This window comes from Struthio camelus, chromosome 1, assembly GCF_040807025.1.
Source record: "Struthio camelus isolate bStrCam1 chromosome 1, bStrCam1.hap1, whole genome shotgun sequence".
Classification (NCBI taxonomy): Eukaryota; Metazoa; Chordata; class Aves; order Struthioniformes; family Struthionidae; genus Struthio; species Struthio camelus.
The window spans coordinates 54713767-54738543 of record NC_090942.1 but is presented as its reverse complement, the minus strand read 5'-3'; the positions used below and the strand labels follow the sequence as shown (position 1 = coordinate 54738543).

General features: G+C 49.0%; 2 protein-coding genes across 2 annotated transcripts; one reads left to right on the top strand and one right to left on the bottom strand.

Annotated features, from left to right (window-relative positions):
* The first annotated feature begins 69 nt into the window (after positions 1-69).
* LOC104145826 (transmembrane protein 140-like) lies at positions 70-2879 on the top strand. The gene is made up of 2 exons (XM_009677575.2): positions 70-634; positions 1918-2879. Exon 2 carries the CDS (start codon positions 1999-2001, stop codon positions 2494-2496), a length of 498 nt encoding a protein of 165 aa, XP_009675870.1. The 5' UTR covers positions 70-634; positions 1918-1998; the 3' UTR covers positions 2497-2879.
* A 3102-nt stretch (positions 2880-5981) lies between these two features.
* On the bottom strand, positions 5982-24446 carry WDR91 (WD repeat domain 91). Its single transcript, XM_068939109.1, has 15 exons — positions 24199-24446; positions 22888-23067; positions 21107-21314; positions 20130-20212; positions 17830-17954; positions 15765-15942; positions 15336-15494; positions 12914-13113; positions 12325-12475; positions 10776-10870; positions 10205-10373; positions 9160-9268; positions 8223-8335; positions 7500-7697; positions 5982-6605 (listed from the first exon to the last, which is right to left on the bottom strand). Exons 1-15 carry the CDS (start codon positions 24319-24321, stop codon positions 6441-6443), a joined length of 2256 nt encoding a protein of 751 aa, XP_068795210.1. The 5' UTR covers positions 24322-24446; the 3' UTR covers positions 5982-6440.
* Positions 24447-24777: the final 331 nt, after the last annotated feature.

Sequence of the window (24777 nt, the reverse complement as noted above, 5' to 3'; positions counted from 1 at the left end):
GAAGACCACAGCCGGACGACAGGAAAGCCAGTTTTACTCCCACCGTTGTCCAGGGCCAGTGGGCAGATGGCAATGGGTGAAGCTTTGCCACGTAGGCAAAGACCGGCTGTCAGCAGCCACATCCACATCCACTCCTACCATACTTTACTCCAAAGGCTCACCCTATGACACTTATATGATACGTTGTTCTAGCAAGTAAGTAAAAGGGACTCCCAAACAGCAAGTCTGCTATAAATGGCACATTTTCAAAGTCAGATCTTGGCCTCGTTCTTGACAACCACCCCTCTCTTACATGCAACATGGAGAAGATTGCAGATCTACCTTCACTTTAGTTTTTGGGGTCAGGCACGTTTTGTTTTTCTGAATCAGGTGGCATTTAAAACAGCTAAGAGCAATTCTCTCAGGCTGATGCAATCGTGTGATGCAATGCTCCAAAGGAAATAGAAGTTAGGGTGGGAACGGACCTCAAAATATATACAGTGGTCACTTGCCTCTCTGCCCGAGAGCAGCTACCCCAGCGCACGGACCTCAGCAGTGCCTGCAAAAAGGAGCAAACCAGCAGAACTAGGTGCCTGCCCTTTTCACAGAAGAGTCTCCCCGTTAGGCTCCGCCATCATCAGCCTGACATCCACTTGTAAGTACCTCCTTTGGGATTTTCTTCGGAGCCTTCTCAACTTTTCATTCCTCCTTTGCTCTAACTTACCTCCCCTGCCACTCAGATAAGGAGCGCTGCAGACAGGGAAGGGAGCTGGGAGAAATACGTGTGCTTCTGCAGGTTGCTGTTGCTGCCCATTTCCTAAACCGTGCAGGGTATTTCCCCACTATCTCTTTCACTGAACATCTGGCAGCAACGCTTCAGTTGTTGGGATCCTTTACTTGTGAGAGAAATTGTGACAGCACAAGGGCTGGGAGAGCAATTTTTTTTCTTGAGAGAGTTCACCAGAACAGGTTTGCAGGAGTCAGATTGAAAAAAAATGAGATGAACATCTACTAGTTCTGCTTTTCTTCCTTGCAATGCACAAGCTTCTAGCTGGGGGTGTTTGTTAGGTCAGGAAAGGAGACGGAGGTCAGTAGAGCATCTGTAATGGGGTTACATAATCTCCCTGCTTGAACGAAGTTAAAGTTCCCCTATCTGGCCTGATCTTAACCATACCCTCACAGGGTATGAACAGGGTATGAGGGGAGAAGAACAGACACAGATTGCAACCAGTGGAAAAGGGAAGGTGGCTGAGGGTGGAGGGCTCAAGAAGTGGATCAGGAGAGCCCTGGAGGGGGACACCAAGCAGAGCAATCCTGACAGCACTCACTGCTCCCAAAACACACCTAGGGAACCAGGAGAGTGGCTACAGAGGGGACTCCAGGGTGAAAGGTTTGCTCAAACCCTACTTGAGCTAGTCACATGTGCCAGGCCTCCTGTGCCTGGAAGGTGGCCTCCTTCCAGGAGGCCCACCCCTGCCCATGGCAGGTTCAGAGCATGATGCCCAACATACCTCATATTGCCTCAGGCACCCATTGTGAGGAAGAGCCGTATGGAAAACCATGGAAAGGCGCCATGCATGGACTCTGGGACAGAGCAGGGGCTGGGGTGTGCACCCCACATCATGCCACAGTCAGGCTCCTCCCAGAGCTCCTCTAGGCTGCTCCTAGAGCTGGACGATAGGGAGAGGAACTGGAGTCCTGATCCCCTTGTGGGGTCTCTCCAGGGGAATGGGACCCAGGAAGGTCACCAAAGTCACCAGCAGCGCAGCCAGAGGCTGGGGTTGCCCACTGTCCACTGTCAGTGGGTGACAATAACAGAGTTGGATTAAGTGCGTCTTGGTGGAAAGGTGCTGGGGGGAGGGGGTGCAGACAGCGTGAAGCAACGTGGAGCCCGCAGCAGAACACACCCCAGCGATGCATCTCCATCTCTCCCCACAGGTACTTTCAAGGCGAGGAGGAAGCAGCGTGGACGAAACAAGAGGCGTGACACAGCCGAGACTCACAGACAGATAGTTCAGCATGATGATGCTTTTCATGGCCATATTATCCTTTGTCCTGATGTTTTATGCCCTGTTCTGGGAAGCTGGCAACCTTGTTGATCTTCCTAACAAACGACTCGGTTTCTATAACCTCTGCCTGTGGAATGAGGCGGCTCAAAAGCTACAGTGCCTGGTGTACAGGGATCTGGAGGGCATTGCGGTCAACCCAGAAATAATAAAGTTAGCTATTTTTTGTGCATATTCACCTATGGTCTTCATCCTGTTTTATGTTATTTTCATCTCCTTTGCAGAGCACACTCTTGAAAGACAGCATAGGACTGCTCTTTGGATCACACCAGTCTTCAGCGCAACACTGCTGCTGGTTGGTCTTCTCTTGTTTTTGTCCCAGGTCTGGGATTGGATTTATATCTCTGACCTTAGCTGTGCCTTCCTAGCACTAGTTTTTTCTCTGGTCCTGATGCTGCTTCAGGCTCTCACTGCCTTCAGGTGCCTCAGGTTGGACAGACATGAGGACTGAGAGCAGAAGGGACGCTCTCTCTTGCATGGCTGCACTTTAAAAATCAAATAATCCCACTACAGCTTTTGGCAAGAAATTGACCTGCAGGATGAGTAACTCCTGTCCAGCCGCACTGACACGCCACAGCCATGTCCAGGCCCTCAACCCAGGCTGCCAGCGGGGCTCCTGCAGCGAGGAATGGTGAAGGCGTGGACCACCATGCAGGAGGGACACAGTGCCATGCCACATCCGTAACCTCGCATGAGGCAGCGCTGGCTTTCCACTCTGCCCCTCTAGGCGCATGAGGGCCCATCTTCTCATCTCTCCTTCTGCAGGGTCTCGGCGGTAACGCTGGTTTGACTGCTTCCTTATTGCAATAAAGGCTCTTGTACCCTACCCCAGCCTCACGTCATCTGTTCGTTACCCCATTCAGCCAGGTAGGAGATGCTGGGCTGTCCTCCCCTGGAACCCCCAACTTTTCCCCAGGCCCCCATACACCTGCAGCAGGGGCAGGTCTGGGTCTGTCCTCAGTGCCACGGGAGGGGACACCTGTGCACCTGGCCACTGGGGAAGAGAGATTTCAGCTGAGAACAATCTCCCTGGCCTGTCCCCTCCCTGAGGCTCTGTGAGGGTGCACTTCCTCCCCCAGCCTGACCTCTTCATAAGGCTCAGTGGTGTCTCCAGGAGCTTCCGGAGCAGGCCTTCTCCTCCATTTCCTCCTATTGTGAATTGTGACCAGAAATAGCTGATCCTGCTCTAACCAACTTCACCCCAGGCCCTGCTGCAGCGATACGGACCTGCCCTGCCTTGCACTGTGCCAGGGCCACGGGAGGTGTCCCAGGCCCCGCTGAGGTTGTGCTGCTGGACTCTGCTCACGTGCCCCCCTCGGCCTTCCCCAAACCCATCAGCTTGCTCGTACTGCAGGGCTTGGCCCAGCAACACAGAAAAACAAAAAGGATGTTATAGACCCTTAGGGAGAAGGTATTCACTGCTGAAAACCTTTCAGTCTAATGCTGCAAAATACTTTTTGTTCAGCCACGGTTCACTCCCGGATGCCTTCAAAGGGTTCTCCCTGCATGGCTAAGCCGAGGGGGCAGCCTGAGAAAACCTGGCCAAGCTCAGCCCACAGAGGCAGCCAGAGCAACGGTGTCAGTTTGTCCCCTGGTCACACGATCCCTGAGCGAACTCCCTGGCGAGACCGCAGGCCTCCCTGGCACAGGTTCTGGCGCTGCAGGGATGGCTGCAGCCCAGCCGACCAAGGCCACGTCCCTCAGCTCAGCTAGCAAGACCGTGAGCCCCACAGTGAGCTGGCTGGGCCCCGAGCCCTTGTCCCAGCTGTCAGGGACAGGTGGGCTGAGCACTCTCCCTGTGCTCAGCCTGACCGCAGATGCTGGTTTCCAAGCCCCAGCTTCGGCCCCATACCTCGTCCAGCCCTCAGCACTCAATGGGGAGGTACAAGCTCTTCCCTGCCGCAGAGCCCAGCGAGCAGCTGGAAAAGCTCCCGCCACCCCAGCAGGGACTCACGCACCAGGACAGCCCTCACCCCGGAGCCGCTGTCGTCCACCTCGTGTGGTCCACGGGCTGGTGGCGCATGCAGCCCCTGGGAGCTATCTGTCACCCCCCACCACAACCCTCCCCAGCAATGGCCCTCAGGAAGGCAACAGTTAAGGAGCAAAATAGGGAAAAGGGGAAGCAATCATAGCCAAAGCCCACTGGCTAGTGGGACTACGCTAGGAGATGAGAACTCATTTTCCAGCCCTTTTGCCTTTTTCACAGTAGGGGATAGGCGAGAAGAAGGGGTTTGGTGTTTCTGTGGCAACACAGTCTTCCTAGAAAAAGCTGCCCTGCTCTGAGCAGCTGGAAGCTGAGAACTCCCTTCTCCTGCCCCCTTGAGCTTCCCTGCTATTTCCTTTCCAAAAGTCTCCCCCAAAATGCTACACAGCCAGGGGCTTTGTAATCGTCCTAGGAAACTCTCTGCCTGCTCTAGGCACTCATTCCTGAGCTCCCCAGGCCCTCATCACACTTTAGATAGCGAGAGATTCAAATCCCATATACAGACCAAGCTCTCCCCATCAGCATCCCCGTGTTTTTCTGGACACCAGTGCCCATATGTTCATGTTTCCTTCCTGCTACGTGCACCCCAAAATTAGGCTAAAGACCTCTTACCCTTCTTTCCACAAGTTACTGGTTCTAGGAAGCAGTCCACGTGAAGAAGCTATTATTGCTGTTGCCTGGACTAAGAGCTAGGGCCTGCCTGCAGTCCCATCCCTCAATTCCCCAGTGATACAAGAGTGAGATTATTTGTTATAGACCCTCCCCACCTTGTATCCAGATTTGACAGAGTCCAATCAGACATAGGAACAACTTAGCCTAGCTTGAATAAGTGTGACTCAAAAAAGGTAAAATCCTGCACTTTGGGATCACAGCAGCTTGCCTCTGCAAAGTATCAGCGTCACTGGGAGTTCACGGGAAAGCTGCTCCAGGTATACAAAGGAAACTGCATGTTCTGTGTCCAGCACAGCCTGAATCTCCTGTCAGGGCTGGAACTATTGTTAGTGGTGTTCAAACAGGCCCTTTTGCTCCAGTTTGGATTTGGGCTGATCTCCAACACAAAACAGACAACTAGCAGCTGGCTGGCCCACAGGCTGCAAGGGGAATTCATCGCCACCTCTGCCCAAATCCCACCCTTCCCATCTGGCAAGGCTCAAAGACGACAAAGGCACTCAGCCAGGGCCTTTTATTTCTGCCCACATCCAATGCACTGCCCTCCATGAAGATCTCATCTGTTCCACTGCACTAAGATGTTCTGACTTGAGAGGCAGAAATTAGAATAAAACTGCATTTTTGTCTTTAACAATAGACTAGCAATTTCTAATCAACCCAGAAACCATTTCCTGCCCTCTTTCCTGCAGAATGACTCCGTAGCCAGATCATTTCCTCAAATCAGCACATCCCACGTTTCAAGTCCCTCTCTGGGTTGATAGATCAGGTATTTAGAAGTCCCCCAAAAGCATCAGCTTGGGGGGGGGGGAGGGGAAGACCCCAATAAGACACCAGGAAGACCCAAAAGCAATTCTGCCTTCCCACACAAACCCTTGTTCTCCATGACTCAACTGCTATTTAATACTGAAGACAGATGGGGGACGGGGCAGCTAAGCTATACAGAACTAGACTGGCTCTGGCCCTCCCCTCTCCTATCCACCATCAGGTACTGGGGATTATCTAGTGCTTCCACTCTCTAATATAAACATTTCAAAAAGTCTAACTCAAGGTCCCTCTTTTTACAGATATTGCTAGGGAACACAAAATATCCTAGTAATACAAGTATTTTCGTTCCTGGATGACTTGCATTGGTCCCCCCCGAGTGGCAGCGTTCTCAGGGCAGGAAGCATCTGGTGAGAACACAAAGGTCTTTTCTCCGTGCAGGAGACCATTCTTGGCACATCACTGCCCCAAACATCCTCCACACTTGGCTGAATAGGGCTGAATAGAGCACAGGAATCAAGTGCAAGGTAATATTTTCTTTTTATGAAAAAAAGGTTATACCCAAGGAATACTCTGTTTTGCACAGGCCTTTCCAGCTTGAGCTGTCTGCATCCCCAGGCACTGCACTGCCTCGTGCATTCTTCCTCCAGCCTTGCCTTCTCCTGCACAGCCCTGCACACGACCCCAGCAGCCTTCTAGCCACACGCTACTTCAAGACTCCCTAACAGAGGGAGCCCAGCTGCCACGACAGGTCAGTGAAGACTGTATTTTTCAGTGCTGCTGCTGATCCAGTCCCAGAACAGCATTCTTCTGCACAGTGGTTTGGCATATACATTTAACATTTGTCAGGAGGCAAAAGCTAAAATGAGAAGAAGTGTGATTGTGGTTTGTCTTCTCTCTCATGCAGTTTGTTCCTGTGAAGTTTTAACACTGTTTTTTCCCCCCAAGTCTGTTGTTCTTTTCCATCAGCACTTTCCAGGTTAAGACTTTTGAGCAAGTAAAGTTGTTAATTTAATCTTCCCATCCATCGAGGCAGTAAGGCAGGTCCCACAGTCCATGGCCATGCTCCAGTCCACTGTGACAACAGGAGCTCGGTGTCCTCCAAGAGAAAGGCAACTCTCTAGGACCTTTTCCTCACCGTTTAACTGAAATGAGAAAACATAAGAATTTAAGGCGGCAAATTTCTGCAATAGGGGCACTGTACCCACAGGAGAATCCAAAGCCTGCTACATACTCCATATCCCAATAAGCATAGATATTAAGTGGAAAAATCAGGCACAAATTTATGTAGCATACACAAGGAAGCAAACTTTCAGTCTCAGGATCTGGAAGTACATGATCTCAAGCAGCTGAATTTCTGACATCAGCTGAACTGCAGTAATTGAACACGGCAGGCTAAGAGCACACAGTTGTGCAGAGCGCATAAAGTTTAAGCCACAGTTATGTTAGCGCAGGTGCTTTGAATGCTGCAGATGTGAAGTAAAAATAAGTCCGTTTAAGCTACCTTTGAGGTCAGTAAACGTTGCAGTGGCTTGATACACATTGCCTCAAAAGGAGACAGGCAAGGTGGATGCAATCCATCTACCATAGCAACGATAATTTGGTTACTTTCAACCATGCAGCCTTACCCTTCATTTCATTTTAGGGCTGTGCATGCAGTAAGAGGAGAGAATCAAGACTGGGACTAGCAAAGCATTGGCAAGCACATGAGGCAGATTAAAGATGAGCATCAGTCAACAACTGCACATTTTGCACTGAGCTGACATGCGTCAATAGAAGAAATCTATGACCTCTCCCTAAGCAGTATGAAAAACTGCTGCAACTAGGCTTTAGGAACAAAGGACCATGCGTGTCCTAGCTACACGCAGAGGGCCTAGAGCAAACACTTGCAAAACACTAAAATGCACACAGGATTAAACTGAATAGTGCGTTTCACAGTGCAGGGGTCAGCAGGGGACTTTCAATGGCTGCTATGGCAGCCTTGTAATAAATGTTTGTGTGGATCCATAAGAATATTTCCTGTCACTTCTCAGACTTACCTTAAAAATGACTCCCCCAGTAGAAGAACACGTCAGCATATAGTTCCCTTCAGAGTCAAAAGCAAAGAGCCTTCCTCGTGGGAACTGGACTTGCTTGTAACCACTGTATCCGGACAGCACAAAGGGACCCGTAGCTTCGCTGGGAAGATCATATTCAGAAACCTTCAAGCCACTTTTGTGAATATTCCACTGAATAAACTAGAAGAGCAAAAACAGATGACAGAACTGCGTACTTCCACATAACAAGCAGGATCCTGTTGGGATTTCACTCAACTCTCCACAGCCAATCACTTTCCCTGAGCCACACCTCTAACTGCTAAGGACTGCTGAGGAACAGAAATTGGACCATTTCTTATAAGTAATGGGGAGTTCCTGGCAATGTATTTTATGCAAAGGGATCAAAGATCTGCTCCCTAGTGAAACTCACATCTCAAAAGTGAGGATCTCATGGGCCCAGAAAGCTCATCTTCACATGGATTCCCTAGGAAGAGGATGTCACCAACACAAGGATGTGCAGACAAGGTCTGAGTCATCCATGACTGTTAACAGATTTCTGGCCACCCTCTCTGCAGGGACCAAATGCAGCAGGGTGCATGATGAAAGTCAGCAGCCTGCAAATTTTCTAGATTCTATGATATTTTTACTACTATCCCCACCACATGGGGAAGTCTCCAGAAGGTATTCCCCCACCAACTGACCAGTGGAAGGTCACCCAGAGCCTACCTTGCCATCCTCCCCTATGCTGTAGACTGTGTTCTCATCGTAGCTGAATTCAACGGAGTAGACTTCCCCATCATGTGCCTTCCAGCTCATGGCACACTCATGCTGCTGCATATCTGAGGAGAGAAGCAGTACTGAGCGCTCCTTGCACTCAGAGCCAGGGTGAGAAGAAGGGCACTTAAAGTTGGTAAGGGCTCTGTCCCAATGCTCCACCTAGGGGAAGCCTAATTCAATCTCAGCACCCTGTAGCTATTCCCCAATACGTGTCTTCTTAATTCCACTGGCCACAAAGTTACTGCCTGTAACCAAACACCTCTCCCTCCAGCTTTAGTCTGCTGCATGCTCAGTGTCACTGCAGTCCTTCTGCGTGCAAGCCCCACTGCCACCTTTCTTCTCCTCTCCTCCCTTCCCTGGCTATCCCCTCCCACCCACCTGTGACTGCAGGCCCCAGCTCAGCACCTGGAGCAAAGGCAGGTCCCTCGATCACAGAGGGTGGTGGCCTGGGCTGCCTTTACCACAGGGACAGGTGGAAGAGAACAGAAATTGCTCAGCGAAGAAGGACTGAACTGGAGCCCTTGCCTTCAAACTGGAGGGTCACACATGAACACCCTTCTCCAACGCTCAGCCTTTGGCAGTGGTGTGCCCTGTAGCAGAGCCAAGGCCACATGGCTCAAGGGCAGGTTCACTGAGCTCCTCACAGGAAAGAGAGGAACAACAAATCCAGCAGCATTACCAGAGCTTCCAGACAACATCCCCCAGGAAAAGTTTGTGCCAGTTCACTCCTGGGAGCTACTGTGGGGGGAGGGGGAAACAGCTCCCATTTTGGTATTCAGGCACTTCCCACAGCTGCCTCCCTGCTGGCAGAGGGCAGGTGCTGGGGGGGGGAGAGCAGCCAATGAGGGACCCCAAGGAACCACCTCACCACCCAAGTCCAACATACCAAAGAGACGAACAATCCCATCTGCAGCCCCCGTGACTAGCAGGTTGCCGTTGTGGTTGAAGGCTGTGCAGTTAACGGCAATAGGCTCAGGGTCCAGGGAAAACTGCAACTGGAAAGGAAAGTCTGCATTAATACCTGGAAAACTCAGATTGCGCAGGGGTGCTGAGGAGCTGAGCCCCATAGGAGGGAAGAAAGAAAGTGCCTAGTTACAAGAACTCCTCCCTGTCTGGAACCTTACACCTCTCAGGCCCACAGACCTCAAGGCTGGGAGCTGCATTTACTGTGACATTAAACCAACAGTTCACCCCAGCCAGATCAGAGCTCGCTCGGAGATGGCCTCAAGGCTGCAAAACCAGTTTCTGGCAGACATTGGTCCAAGTCTGGCACTTTCTCCTACAAGGAAGGGAAACCATTCCTTAAGGACAAAGACAAGGGGATCAGGATTCCTTGCCAGAATCTAAGCCATCTAACCAGAAACAATGGAGAAGACAGACAATGACAGACTAAGCCTCTGAAAGAAGCCTTTTACTTAGAGCCGGGTTTAAAAAAAAAAAAAAAAAGCACACTCTGAAGCACAGCAAGAGGGTTCCTGAAGATCTGAAGACACGCTCATGTTGCAGGGTACCTGGTCTCTCCAGCAGTCTTGCAGGTGGAGCATGCTAGGCTGGGAGCTAACAGCCACGGTTCATGGTGCTCACAGCACAGTGCTACCTAGGGAGATGGAACTGGGTCCCTGCTTCTATGGGGAGGGGAAGAAGGGCAGGGGAAAGAGCAGCAAAGAAACCCCTTCAGCATAGTTCCACTGCAGAAATCCCAAGCAAAGCATCCTTCAATCTACTTGAGATGACAAACACTGAAGGCAAAAGAGGAAAAAAAGAGACTTGGACTAATTTGAAAAAAACAACCTCAAAAATCCCACCCAACCAACCAAAAAACAAACCCAGCAGTTACTTCCTCAAACTAGAAAGAGAGCTCTGACAGTTTAGCACAGAAGACACTCATTCTCAGCAAGCAGACTCAGAAAGGGAAGAAAGCCAGGAAGTACCTGCTGCTTCATCGTTTTAGTGTCCCACAGCAGCAGTTTCCCAGGAACTTGGTTCATGCTCTTGCCTCCGGAGCTGACTGCTGAGAAGTCCATGTGGGAGATGGGGCTCGGGGCTGCCGCAGAACAGACAAAGGAGGCACCGCTTGGGCTGCAGGCAAGCGAGAGGATCCTGAAACACAGCAAACAGTCCAAGTTGTCTCTCTGGCAGCTGCCTCAAGAACACCACTCTCTCCACTCCTAACTCTCCCATAGATACCCTGCAAGACAGGTGGTCCTCCATCTCAGGCATACTGTAAAGGAGGGCAGGATTAAAGCGCTGAGGTGGATTTTCATTTTGCTGCTCCAGTGTAACTGAGCAGCTTTATGCTGCTCAGACAGGGGCTGCCCTTTGGAAGATTTGATAGAATTTCAGTTGCAGGATCATTGAGAGAGTTCTCAATGATCCTGCATTTTTTTTAATGATCCAGTCATTTAAAAAAAAAAAAAAAAGGAGGAGGGGGGGTGGGGGGGGGAGAGAGAGAGAGAGAGAGAGAGAGAGAGAGAGAGAAAACCAGGAGTATTCCAGAGTTACCTGGGCATGTCTTCATCAATGCTAATTTCGCAAAGGTTCTTCTTTGCTTCTGTGTCATAAAGACGAACCGTTCCAACCCCACTGCCAAGCAACAGCTTGAAACCAGCAAGAAGGAGACAGAAGTAGCGTCAGTGAGGAATACAACGATGCTGTCCAACAAGCACGAACACACACAGTTAAACCTCTTTTCTATTCATACGTTCTGATTATACACCACTTCACTAGGGTATATCCTGTCTTTCTGTGTGTACCACACTGATTAGGACTATCCCAGCGCCACTGGAGTGAAGGTAAGAGCACGTTTCAGAAAAATATCCAATAAGCACCAAGGTGGAGTAAAAGCCACTTTCCAGAGTATAGTTGACAATATAGGGTGTAAAGGAAACGAGAAGTCTCAATATCTAGGGGAGTAAGGAAAGAGTAACACAGAATTAACAATCTAAGTTTAAGAAAAAGCCCAGCAGAAGCTACCTCCTTTCATCCAGCAGAGGAAGCAGTCATTCAGCAGGGTTCATGCATGCTTCGTCAGTGGCGTTAGAATTTAATTCCCTCCCATAGAGGGATGCATTACAAAGAAAATGAAGCAAGCCAGATCTTTCTCAACTCTGAGCCTGATCTGCTCCTGAATTCTGACATATTTCAGGAAGAAGAATCTTTCCATCAGCAAGCAGGAAATAAACTCCAAAAAGCAGAAGAAACATCAGAATAACTATATGGACAACTTCCTTCCTAAGGTTGAAAGGAATGAAAGACACAAGCAGCAGTGCCAGCTCTTCACAAGTGATGTTTTGGGGTTAGCAGCAACACATCAACAGTGCCAGAACATGAACCATTTTCCCTCAGCCACAAGCCTACAACTTCCTTCCTTCACTGCCCTGTTACTTCACCAGGGGAGGGCATGAAACACCTGCAACAGTTCAAGGACTCTGAAGGTATTCAATTTAAAGCTCCTCTCCAGTAATAGAAGTGGAGGAAGAGAGCTCTGGAAGACACAGAACCGTCATGAAATCTGAACAAGCCCCCAAGTCCTTATGGAAGTACCAACCAGCCCCTTTCCTCAAATGCCTAAATGCCTATGGCACCACTGGCTGCTGAGTCCATTTCACATCCCCACAAGCAAGACTCCAAAAGCACACCCAGCTCCTCAGCCCTGTTCTCCCTTCTCCATTTCTGGCTCAGGATGTAAGCAAAGCTCCACAGCTTCCCACCGTGGGGCTTCCACAGGCTGCTGTGCCAGGCTGCCTGCAGAGAGGTACTTCTCTTGAAGGAGCTGCTTCTGTCACGCAGTTGTTCAGGTACTGCAGCTTGGGAACCTGTCCCTGCACAAGTAGTGCTGAATTCCTTGCCCAATATGCTGAGCACACTCCCCGCTGCCTAGCGTTTATCAGATCCGAAGGCTTCAGTTCATCATGTCCCACTAAACTGGAAGCTAACTGTTGCCTTGATCTTATCTGCAACGTAGCTATCCGGAAGTTAATGTGCAACACACAGCAAAAACTGCAAATCATCGGCCGTGACACTTGAATCTCTACATGCATGCGCTACTCACCAGCCGGTCTCGCTTGGTTGCCCACTCCAGAGACAGCAGTGGGGATTTGGAAATGGATGAAGCTTTGGTCTGCATTATGGGGTTAAAAGACCACACTTTGATGACTCCGTCCACATCCAAGCTGGCCACCCTCCGTCCAGAACAGTCAACCCTATGTGCAGAAGGAAACGGATCGCATGGTTTTTCTCCCTAAAGTACAAATAGGTTCCCTAGAAATTCTTCTCCTGGCCACACTGGCACCGATCTCTACTGCAGGAATAATCAGACCTTCCTTGCACCACTTCTTGTTCAATCCACACCAAGAACTGGTGCAATGAAACGCATCAAGCTCCACATGCAAAGCATAATGCACTTGAACAATACCACCTTGCCTTCTTGGAGAGTTTTCTCTTGGTTGGCACCTCCCAATCACAAAGTCACTATCCATTCTCACTGCACAAGCCACAGGCTATTTTCAATCACAGCAATTCAACTGCCCTACTACCAAGGTTACATGCACAACGTCCTGGGCAGGACAGAGGCTGGCAGAAAGAGACTAAACACAACTGCTCTTCTGAAGAGGCTCTACTCACTCCTGCCATCCTGTTACCTGCAGTACATGATGGAGGAATGGTGCTCCCCATACTCCTCCTGGCTCAGGACAATGAAGGGCTGCTCCTGCCGGACCCCTGCAGCCTCTGTGCTGCTGGTAGGCATTTTGATTGAAGTCTCTGCTTGCTCAGTGTGTGGCTCTGAGCATGCCTCTGTCTCAGCTGTGCCAATATCAGTTTTCCTCTCAGCACTCTGGCCCTAGACGAAGAAATGCTGTGTGAAATGCAAGGAAATGGCAGCACCGGATCAAGCTTTTCAACCACCCAAGCCTGGTGGGAGAAAGAACCAAGAAGCTGCCCTAAGACAGAAGCACAGGACATCTCAACATCCCTTCTACCTTCCTGAAGGCAAGGCTTTTAAGATGGCTCTCTTGATTGTCGAGTCCTCTATATCCCCCCTCCATGTGCCTAGCCATGCACTATCCAGTGAGAATTAGAGGAATTATCACATCTCTGTTCAGTACACCTCAGTCAATGTCACAGGCCCATTTTGATGCCATTTGGGCACAGATTCACAATCAAGTCACCACAGATTAACAAATTATTGCATTCAGCAATGCAAGTTAAGTCTGTTTAATACACAATTCAGTAAGTCTGCAAAAAACCTCTTGGCGGAGGGTAAGCCGCACTGGGCAGATTATCCTCGTTTGACACAAGAGTTAGTCTGTGCGCATTAGAACAATCACCACAGCCAACTGACTGATGACAACTGCAAACTCACCATGCGAGTCCCAGAGCTTAAAACCCAAATTGATAGGAAAAACAGAAGTTGGAAGAAAAGGAGTTTGAGGAGGTGGAGGTGTCTGAAAGAGATAAGAGCCATACTGCAGCACACAGAGCTGTTTCAAAGCAGCCTAGTCTTTCACTGCCACCAGGAACCGAACATGGAGCAGACACAGCACACTAGCGAGTAAAATGCCTGCAAGCAACTCTTTACTACACCATCCTCTGAAGATGAAACACACCAAAAGCCTCGCATGGCATTAAATCCCTGTCTCCTACACTTCTTGCCTTATTTATAATAGTATCACATCTTCAACAACAGGTCAAACAGTACAGAATCAAATTATCTGCAAATAAAGTTGGAAAAAGCTTGGGAAATAAATCCAAGAACGCCCCTCTCTGTGTTAGTTAATGTAGGGGGATAACCCATGACGCTCACATGAAAGAAACAGTGGTGTCTTTCAGTTTCCTTTTTGCTCACCTACCTTGGGAACAGCAAGCTGCACAATATCAGATTCCCCAAGAGCATGAGAACAAAAACCACTTCCTTAACCTGCAACTCCACAGCAGAAGGAAAGCCAAAGGATACTTGTCGGGGAAACTGGGGTTTGCAACTTTCAGAACAATGTTTAATCAACATTTTTTAGACAGCCCTGAAGAACAAAGTTCCCTCGTAACCTGGAATAATCAGTGGTGCAGTAACATCTCCTCTCCAAAGCATCTCCCACTGCACACATTACAGCCACATGGACTGGCTGATAAGCAACGGTCCCTCACCAGGCCTTTATAGGCTCCCCCACGGCAGAGTGTCTCAGATAGTGGCAGCATCTCAGCCATGTTTATCTTGGCTATGTCCTTCCTACCTTCTTCTCTGTTCTAGTAACGTATGACTGATGAAAACCAGACAACACACAGGTGAACAGAAGTTCACTGACTTTCAGTGAATAAAATCCAGGACACAGTTTTATTACTTCACTAGATTAGAAAGCAGGGTATACCCCATGCAAAACTGCACCATATAGTGCAACTCCACAAATAAAAATTGCTATGACGGATATTTACAGCCTCCCACCTTTTAATTTCCATTCCTTTCCAGGAAAATTTCCTAGCAATTTTCAGCTGTCCCACACAGAGTCTGCAGAAACCAGAATGAGAACCTAGCTGTTAGGAGGAAAACAAAAAACAAACAAACAAACAAAAAAAACCCTCAATTCTGGAATCCATACTGCAGGCTTGTTTGGAACAGCATAGTTTTAAAGATGAGGCTTTCGAATCCAGACTACAATTGCTCATTTAGGCTGAATGGGTGAGCCAAGCTCATTGCTACTAAGGAAGGGGGATTACAACAAGATATTTGAACACAGCAGTCATTAAGGTGTGTGTGTGTGGGGGGGGGGGAAACAAAACCAACCACACTCCCCAGGACCAGGCTGTTGAAAAGAGCAAAAGACAAAAGATAAGTCATCTTCCATTTGAAATCCCAATATTAAGCCTGCTCCAGGGACACAGAAATAATCTGAATGTGGAAAGAGTTGATTAACTGCAGAGATTAACCTCTGATACAGCTGATTCGAGTAGCAATCCAGAAGCTTAATGGGAACACGTGCCCTTGTTGTTCTGCTACCTAGTGCAATGAACTACACAAAGGTAGTCAGCCCTCCACTCCCTGCTGCCTGGCATCACAGCCTTGCCCAGTACCTGGGAGGTCCCTTTTGACAGCAGCTCCTTCCTTTCTTTCCCATGCTCTTGCAAGCGCTTTTGCCGCTGCTGCAGGGAGCTTAACTCGCCTGCTGCTAACCCGCTGAAGTGGCTCTTCCCATCCTTGCAGCTCACTGCTCCTTCCTTTCCTCTGGCACTCTGGAAGGCAGAGGAATGATTTGGTAAAGTTATACTTGTGCCAGGCTGCAGAACAAAGCTCAAAAGAGGAGGCAAAGATACCAAGCACCCGCAAGGGATCCACAAGCCCCCAGACAACAGCAGCTCTTCTTGTACTGCATTCAGGCCCAGCGTACACTTATCAGGAAGGAAGGGACATTTTACTTTTTCAGGTGGAAGCAAAAGCACTGTCAAGCTGTGAGTTATCTCCTGGCTACTGAGCACCTTCCAGTGAACACGTGAGAGAATCACCTGATGATTTGCTGGTTCTTTCCTCCCTAGCAGCACACTGCCAGCCTGTGTTGGAGAAGCCCCGCTTGGCTGGGTTGGTCTGGAAGGGCCCTTTTTACTCTGGGAGAGGAAAGAGGACAGAAAGCCTCCCCTGGACTGAAGAGAGTGCGCGGTGCTCCTCTGGCTGCAGGTCATATCACTAATTCAAAAGAAATAAACAAAACATGAGAATGCAGCCAGACAACCTGATCAGAGAAGACTCAAGAAGCAAAGCATCAGCTGTTTGAACTGGAGGGCAGAGGTTCCTTCCCAAACTGCTGCCAGACCACCGTGCATTAGAAAACTATTTTAGAAGATCCTGTTAGTGTCCCAAGCAGATTATAATTACCCTAACCAGACAAAGCTCATTCCTCAGAGATGCTGCGCTGGGGAGACAGTGGGCCCAGCTCTGGCCGAAACCCCTGTAGGGCTACCCCAAACTCCTTACATCCCAACTAGTTAGTTTAGAAAGACTCCAGAGGAAAGGAAGGGGAACCCAGTTTTCCAGAGAACATATTCAGCTTGGACTCTCAATTCAAGGCATCAAATAGACCCCCTTTGAGAAGCCCTAAGTATCCAAAGTTTCACTCAACATTATTAGTAGCAAGTCACGTTCAGCAATTCTAAAGCATAGGCCCAACACCTTAAAAACAGGACCCAAAGAAATTAAGAAAGGTTAGGTCCCTACAAACACCTCCCTTGTCAGCCTGCAACCCTAAGAGCAGCGGCTCCTTCCCAGGACAGAACCACGTGGCCTCACCCTGCTACAGCCTCCTCTGAGAGGACAGCAGCATCAGAGGAAGGGGCATATCACCTCCTTCACTGTCTCATCCCCTCTTCTAGGAAGGAACTCTTCTGGCTTTGGGTTGAGCACAGACATGGAAAGAACAACCAGAATCACCCCCAGGGTAACACACGAGTTGCCGACACAAAAAAACCCCACAGGTTCTCAGTCAAAATTTTCTAATACAGATGGACGAAAACGAGCATGGAAAAAAACATTATCCTCTGTCCCTCACATCACTCTATCCCATGTGCAAAGATGAACACTAGGGCTTCCTCGCAGAGTACTTAAACCGAAGAGACCTCAGATCAAACTCTATGGGCTGTCCTATACAGGCAGTGCAGAGCAGTTACCAGACACTTAGTCTATTTACTCAGGCAAATTTTAGACAAAAACTAAGACTTTGTGTGCGGCCTCTGCCACCGCTTCTCTTTGTTTCTGTCAGCAGTATAATTTGATCAACCTCCCTCATATCTAAGTGAGGTGAAAGAAGCATTAGCGTTAACAGACTGTGGCTAAGCTACTCCTACTCTCAGGCCCTTTTAAAACAAACAAAAAAGACCTCAGTAAAACAGTGAATTCAAGTGCACAGACTTGCTTCACGTGACTTTGGAGCGGGGGAAAATAAGGATTTAAACACAAATCTAACAATTAAACAATCTGTATCACTGTCTACATTGCCTAATCTCCACAGATAGGAATTAAATAGATGAAGCGTAACTGAACTCCGCAGAAGGGACAGTCCCTTTCACTTAACTTTGAAAGGGCAAGAAAGCATCTCTGCATAACGATGATCCTTTTAGGTCACACAGGAGCAGTGTCTGCAGGTGGCAAAGGGCACCTGCCTGCTGCACCACAGGCCCGAAAGAAAATAGATAGGGAGCCAAGAAACTCAACAGCACACACTTCATCTGAACAATGCTGCAGAGTATTGCACTGTTACCGTTATCTCTGAGAAGAAAAGCCCTGTCCTGGCTGTCCAAAATGCCCTGGTGCAACACTGCGACCACAGCAGAATCACTTCCACGTGAGGTTGGGCTCTCACCAATCCAGTGGATAGCCCGCCCTTCCCCACCAAATGGGAGGAGAGAAACCAGTCATGAATTCCCCAATTAAGCTCAATTAGGTCATCAGAAATTCTACCTGGGTGCCTTTCTGCAAGGATTCCCAGGGCAAGGGAACAAGGAAATGACCCTCCGGATGCCTCCCTGACCCAATACAAGCAGCAGGCACTGTCCCCGCTCCTCCTGTGTGGGCACTCACAGCTCAGAGTCCCCTAGACGGTCCATGTTGGCCACGTACGCAGGCAGCTTATGATGCACAACTGCTTCTTCCACTTCCAGTTCTTCTTTCTTCATGCGGGAGGATTCAGCCTGTAAGGCAAATAGCTGCAACAAGATAGCAGAGCCACGTAAGCAGAGGTTTCCTTGCGATTCCCCTCCTTCCCACTCACTGAAGTTGAGCATTCTGTTTATTTCAACAGCCCCAGAAAGGGTGGGGAAAGAAAGAAAGCTGCTCTGACTGGCTGAGCACCGCATTCGTCCAAGTAGACAAAACAATCAGGACTTTGTACATGTGAAACTGGAGCCTACTTAAGACCCTTCACTCCTCTCCTTGGGCTGTTGCTCTAGCGGCATTAATGGTGCTGGGAAATTAAAGCTGGCCAGGGCAGAGCTGATCAGCCCGTCACCTCATGCTGTTTGTAGGCAGTTCAAGGCAGGGCAATGCACATGCAATGCACAATGCAGCTGTGCTGTGTGGGCACTGAGCCTACAAGGTAACCTTCTTCCCACAGCCAAGGGTCTGGGCAGCTGGCAGGGTGTGCTATGGTCAACGCCATCAGGTCACCCCCAGACCCAGCTGCACATCCAGCCCAGCTCCCTCCTGAGAGTAACGGTGAGATTTATTGCCACATTAAGCAGAAGGCAGACATCCTTCTCTCTTTCCCCTTAGCAGAAGGGAACCCCAGGAAGCAGCTTTCTGCGAGGGATGTGGTTTATGCCTGTGACTGCTGGCCATAAGAAGAGTTCCTCAGCTACAGTATTTTGTTTTTCAGATACAATTCTTCTCTGTGCTTCTATTGTAACATTTAAGGAAACAAATGATAAAAAGAAAAAGGAGCTTCAGACATTCAGCTTACTATCCACGTTATCCACGTATGCATTCAGTTTCCACCGTGAAACTGGAATCACTACTTAACTGCAGCTACCACAGAATTCGCTAGTTATTCACGCCATTTTTAATTTAAATCTGTATTCTGTAGGTAGCCGCTCCTTTTCTAACCTGAGAAACTCTCCAGAAAAGGGAGGTCTAGATTTACCTCCCACTATTTGACAGAGGACACTCATCCAGTCCCTTAAAGTGAGATCAAGCATCACACCACAATCAAAAACTAGCTTCAGTCTGACTAGAAATGCAAAATACAAAATTGGAGGGAAGAAACAAGTCCTATTTCAAAACATACCCTATCCTGCTCTCCCTGTTCACTGACAATCTTTGCAGATCCCTGCTGTCAAAGTTCTCCTCATATATCCACTCCATATAGCATGCAGTGACAAACCTTGCTTTTCTTGAGCCATAACGCCTCCTTTCTGAAAGTGATTAATCTGTCATCCTCCAGCATGTTAGGACAGATGAACACAGTGCTGATCAGCTACCAAAACAGTTTTAACAGCAAGCATAACATACCATCATAATGTTTTGTAATACAGGAGGTAAAGCACAAAACTTACATTACTGAAAAGCATTCATTTAGGGATCACTTTTACTTGGTATGCGCTTGAGGAAGTAAAACTAAAGTCCTGTTTACATGAACAAGACTTCCCACTTGTGCATGATCATCTGTAGTTTAGACAGTTCTCACATTGTAGATTTTTTCCAATCTCTCTAATGGGATATTATACTGGGAAAGGACTGACCCATATTGCATATTCTTGCACCCTCCCTCTACACATCTGCTGACAGTATTGTCAGAAAATAAGATATGGTTGGGTGACATTTTGCCCAAAGGTCAGCCAGTCTTACAGTTTACAGTAAGGTCTAGGATTAGGAAATAAGCATCCACAACATTTACATCAGTGGATCTAAATCACTTTAGGTGCACTTCAACCACAGTTAAATGGCCTTTTTAAAAGTACCTCTTTGCCAGAAGCTATTTCTATTGCCCCATCAGCTAAATTTTGGAAGTGACTGTGCAAACATTTCACAAATTTCAATGCAGTCAGCTATATATGCACTTAACTTTCCACTGGTTTCAGCTTGGCTGACTTTGCACTGTAACAGAAGAGGAGTCCATACAGCATCCAGCAATATGTCAGAAAGCATAAGGAGAGGGACAGTAATGTCCTAAACAGACATTTCACTAATAATCATATGATCACAGCCCTAAGTTTGTTGGAAACAGTTCAAAGATAAATGAAAATAATGAAGGATTTATACAAGGGTTTGCCTTGGAATAACTGCACTAAATGGAAGAGCTGGGTTTTTCTTGAACGGACAGAACCAATTTTACAGAACTTACAACTTTATACAGCCAACGAGCAAAGAGTGACTTCAGTTCTGACCTTATGCCGCAACGATTCATTTTCTTCTTGTATGAGACTGCTCCTGTGACATTCAGCCTCAAAGTTCAAAATGACTGGAACAGGTGGGGAATGTTAAAGAAAAACTCAAGGCCACAGCACATGTGCACTCAGCGTAGCTAAAATAATTGTAAAAAAACAGTCGATATAGCCAACTCATAATGGCCATTTGCTTGTAAGACAACAAAGCTGCCCACTCTGTACTGCTAGCAAGAAACCCATGCGAGGCCAGAAGATTGGTAACAGCTTATTTACCTAAACTAACTTTGTATTTCGTTACTGTAAATCAGCTTCATAAACACCATTGCACATTGGCTTTGCAAAGATTTTAGACTCTTCCTTTCTATAGGCAGGAAGTGGAGGACAAGAGAGGCTGTGCAGTGGCTGAGCACGGTCCAAGATGAGCTTTATTTCAGCCACAGCGTAAACCTCCCCACCTCCCAAATGAAGACGGCCAGAAGACCGCAGAGCGGGACAAAAGCTGTTCTTTCCCTTAACATTGAACTTCTCTATCATAGTGAGCTATCACTAGACAACCTTGTGAACAGGTGCGCACAGACAAGAGTCTAACAGGGTATCCTAATTTAGTTACAGACTGTGACCCAAGTTTGCATGTCTGTGCAAAGGAAAGAGGAAAAAAGTTTCCAAAGAGATCGTGTGCACGATCTCTAACCACTAATTCTATTCACCAACGTAAGGATGAGTTCAGCATTAGCAACAACCACGGTTGTTTGTGCCCAGGGAATATAACATATCATCATATAATTGAACAATTACTATTCTGACATCCTCTTGTGAACACTGGCTTCCTATTAAGTCTTGGCTCTGAACAATCACCTGAGAGCAGCAGGTCCTATAATGTTAGATTCTTGGCACTGTTGCTAACAGTAAGTACAACATCAGGGCCAGTGAGATTTAACTACAAAATGGCAAAAGAAAAGAAAAAAAAAAAAGGATATGCATGCACTGAAATAAGACGCTCAGGAAGTTGTGCAGGGACACAATAAACGTATCTGCCCACTGGCGCGAGAAATACGTAGCGAAGGTGGGGTTGGAGTCTGGGGCAGGAAGGAAGGGCAGGACGAACCACTCCTTCCACTCTGCCTGGTTCTGGAGCTCGGAGGCCTGCTTGAGGAAGAACTCCTGTGTCTTGTCATTGCGGCCGGTCTGAAACACAGCAAGAACAACGTCTCCATTTATGCCACCGCATGGGTTCTAGGAACATTTGCTCTACGTTATGAACAGAGTAACAACTACTCTCACCAGCCAACAAAGCAAGCAGTTAGTTAACAGATTTATCTGGAACAGAGGAATCTTAAATACACTAGGAGACACTCACAAACGCACTTAATCTAACCTCTCTAGTCACCACAGCTTCATTGAAAGGCTGAGGTAGACCAGGCAAATTCCCTACGCTGATTTCTAGCTAAACCAGAGCAGATTGTGCACTTACATAAAGGCCTAAGTGTTTGCATACAGGATTGAGATAAAAAGTATACTTCAAATTACTCAGTAACTCTGCAATGGATGTAGCCTATAAAGAATTCCATCTGATGCATTATCCAGACAGGACAGTAACATGCTGTGCAGCGAGCGGAAGGCAAGAGAACAAAACATGAGAAACCACACTTATACAGAAACGTGGAGTTAATTTTCATTCTTCCATCAATATCCATCATGTAAGAATCTCAGTGAAGGCAGTGGAGTCAAGGAGGAAATATTGCTCCTAAATTGTAAAAAGCGAACCCAAATTCCTGACAGGTATTTCTCTGTTCTGCTTCCTGAAGTACGCCCTGTGTAATATATCCCACTCACTTTCCTAAGGTCTCATTGAGAGTCTCTGCTCCAACGCATCCTCATTATTTTCTGTTCTATTCATAGCAGACAAAATTGTTCATTCTCTTTCTCTCCCCCATCACCTTGTACAGATTTGAAGGCCACTTCTCCCCTCAGTCTTCTCTTTTATAAACTTTAAAAAAAAAAAAAAAGCCACCAACTCAACTCCATCAGCTTCAAGTCTCCTTGCTTTCTTCTAGACCCTCCAACTGCCTGGATCCTGTAGGACCAGCTGAGTCCTGCCAGGAGATTAGAATGGAAGGAATACAGACAACAATCCTGTTTATTCCTTCGAGTGTAGGGTCTGTCTGACTTGATTTGGAAATATTACCATGCTGACCCTGTCACCTCGTGCTGAACTGAGACCCTTTTCTGCAGTACAGCTGCCTGCCCAGTCATTCCTTAGCCTGTACTAGTGCAGTTGATTATTCTTACCTACATACAGCAGCCTGTTCTTTTTCTGACTGTTTCTTCAACTTCTGAAGATCGCTTTGAACATTGATCTTGTCTTCCCATGTTCTCGCTGCCATGCCTCACGAGGAAGTATTTACGAACCTCATGATCTCTCCTGGTATTCAAGCCATTAACAGAGACTGAACAGATATTCAAAAAAAACGCCCTGCAACACAGCCCTGCTATCTGAGGACAACACGCCTCTGTGTCTGAGCGTGGATCTTCCTGCTCCCAGCTAACCACAGTTCCCCCTAGCCGGAGTTTCCCCATCCTGCTTACAAGCTCGCCATGCGAGTCTGTGTCAAACTTCCTAACAAACTCCTGACACATGACACACAAATTGCTTGTCCGTTACCCACCAGGCCTGTCAGAGGCTCACAAGGGTACATCAACGCACTGGTCTGACGTGCCAGCGACGTTTTTAAAGAGAAGCCTAAAAAGCAAACACCACCTGAACAGTATGGACGAGGTAGTAGCGGAATAAACTGGTTTTCAGCTTGTTGACTGTTGGCCGGTACACGTCTTCCAAACGGCTGAAAAGGCGCCGGTCCAGATAAGCCCAGTAATCCCGCAGGGCGGCCAGATCGTAGCTCTGAACAAACTGCTGCAGCTGGTCCACTATCTTATCCACCTAGAGAAGGCAAGAGGGGGAAGAATCCCGTCACGTGAGGGCTCCTCCGGCACACGAGGCTTTCTGCAACTTAATGCTGAGAAGCTTTAATCGCGCAAATAGTGCTACAATCCAGTACTTTTGCATTAGCCGTTTTCCTAAGCCAGGAAACGCTCTGCCTTCTGTAGTAGCGCTCCCCACCGTGCAGCACCCACCGTGCAGCACCCTCCCAATAAAATAGAAAGAAACGCAAAAGAACACGGTCAGATTTTGGCACAAAGATTATATTCTGTTGAATGCAAGGTTTTGACAGCGGTAAGCAAAACATTCCCAGCTCTTTTAAAAAAGTCAGCTGATAATGAAGAAGCACAAATGTCATTAAATTTTGGAAACTCAAGCGCAGCTATTGGAAAATAATGCTATTTTTAGACCAGAAGGGAAAAAAACTGTATCCAGCCAACAGAGAAGAAGCCCAAAAAGAGGAAAAAAGATCTGCTGGACTGTGATCTTTGAAGTCCTTTTATCCTTAACACCGCCACCTAATAACAAGACGGGCAGAAAAGTTTACAACGGATGAGGCTGTTTTGCCGTTAGGTGTCTTAATTTAAAAGCCATTTCTGCAATATGAGTAAGGCAGAATGGTGAAGTGGGAGCAGACTTCTAGCTCTGTGACCGCCGACGGTCTAGATACGCTTCCCCCAAAAAAAGATTCTGCGCCTGTTACAAAATTCAGCTACCAAAGGGTTGGGGTTTTTTTTGTTGTTGTTTGTTTTTTAGGATGGGGCTTGCTCCCTCCTCATCGCTCCTAAGACATCCATCCCCCAGCCTCTCCTTCTGCGGCTTCCTACAGCTGCAGGAAACAGAAACCCGCGAGGGCCCAGCAAAACCCCCTTCTCGGCTCTGCTTTGGACGGGGAGGGGCAGTCAAGTTGCCGGAGGAGGCACCGCAGGAAGAACAACGGACCCGGCTAAAACTACGAGCCCGCCGGCTTCGCCCTTCCCTGCGCGGGGCCGGGAGCCGCCGCGGCCGTTCGCCCTGCGAAGGCGCCGCCCGCCGCGCCGCGCTCCCCCGCAGCCCGCCGCCCGCCAGCGCCGCTGCGCCCAAACGCCGCCGCCGCCGCCCCGCCGCGGCCCTGCCCGCCCGCCCGCTCACCCGGAAGCCCTTCTCGCGGTCCGCCTTGATCTCGGCGTCCAGCTGCTTGAGGGCGGCGGTGAAGCCGCGGAAGAGCAGATATTCCCGCACCAGCTCGTCCGTCCGCTCCGCCGCCGCCGCCATGGGAGAGCCCCGCGGCGCCGCCGGCTCCGCCCGCCGACGGGCCGGCAGCGGGGGCGGGGGGAGGAGGAGGAGGAGGGGGAGGAGGCGGCGGCGGCGGCCCCTCGGGAGACGGGCTGGCCCCGCCCCCCCCCGCCGAGGACTACCGCTCCCGGCATGCCTTGCCAGGCCCGCGCGGCGCAAGGCACGCCGGGGCTTGTAGTCCCTGGCGGCGCGGGGGGGGGACAGCGCTGCGCGCCCGCAGAGCGGGCAGAGGGGCTGCAGGTGGTGTCTCCCCCCCCTCCCCCCGCCTGTCCCCAGCGCGGCTGGGGCCGCCGTGTCCAACCCCCACCACCACCACCACCGCCGCCGCCGCCGCCGCGCCCCAGCTCCCCGCCCACGTTTTCCCGCCTCTTTGTCCCCCCTCCTTTCCCCGCCCCCCCCTCCCGGCAGCTCCCCGCCCGACTTCTCCCCGCCTGC

Coding starts and splice junctions, on each gene's coding strand:
- LOC104145826 (XM_009677575.2), top strand. CDS start 1,999: ATGATGATGCTTTTCATGGCCATATTATCCTTTGTCCTGATGTTTTAT.
- WDR91 (XM_068939109.1), bottom strand. CDS start 24,321: ATGGCGGCGGCGGCGGAGCGGACGGACGAGCTGGTGCGGGAATATCTG. Junction 17,955..20,129: donor ATGAATCGTTGCGGCATAAG/GTCAGAACTGAA, acceptor ATCTTGTTGCAG/CTATTTGCCTTACAGGCTGA. Junction 13,114..15,335: donor TGTCAAAAGGGACCTCCCAG/GTACTGGGCAAG, acceptor TTCTTCGTCTAG/GGCCAGAGTGCTGAGAGGAA.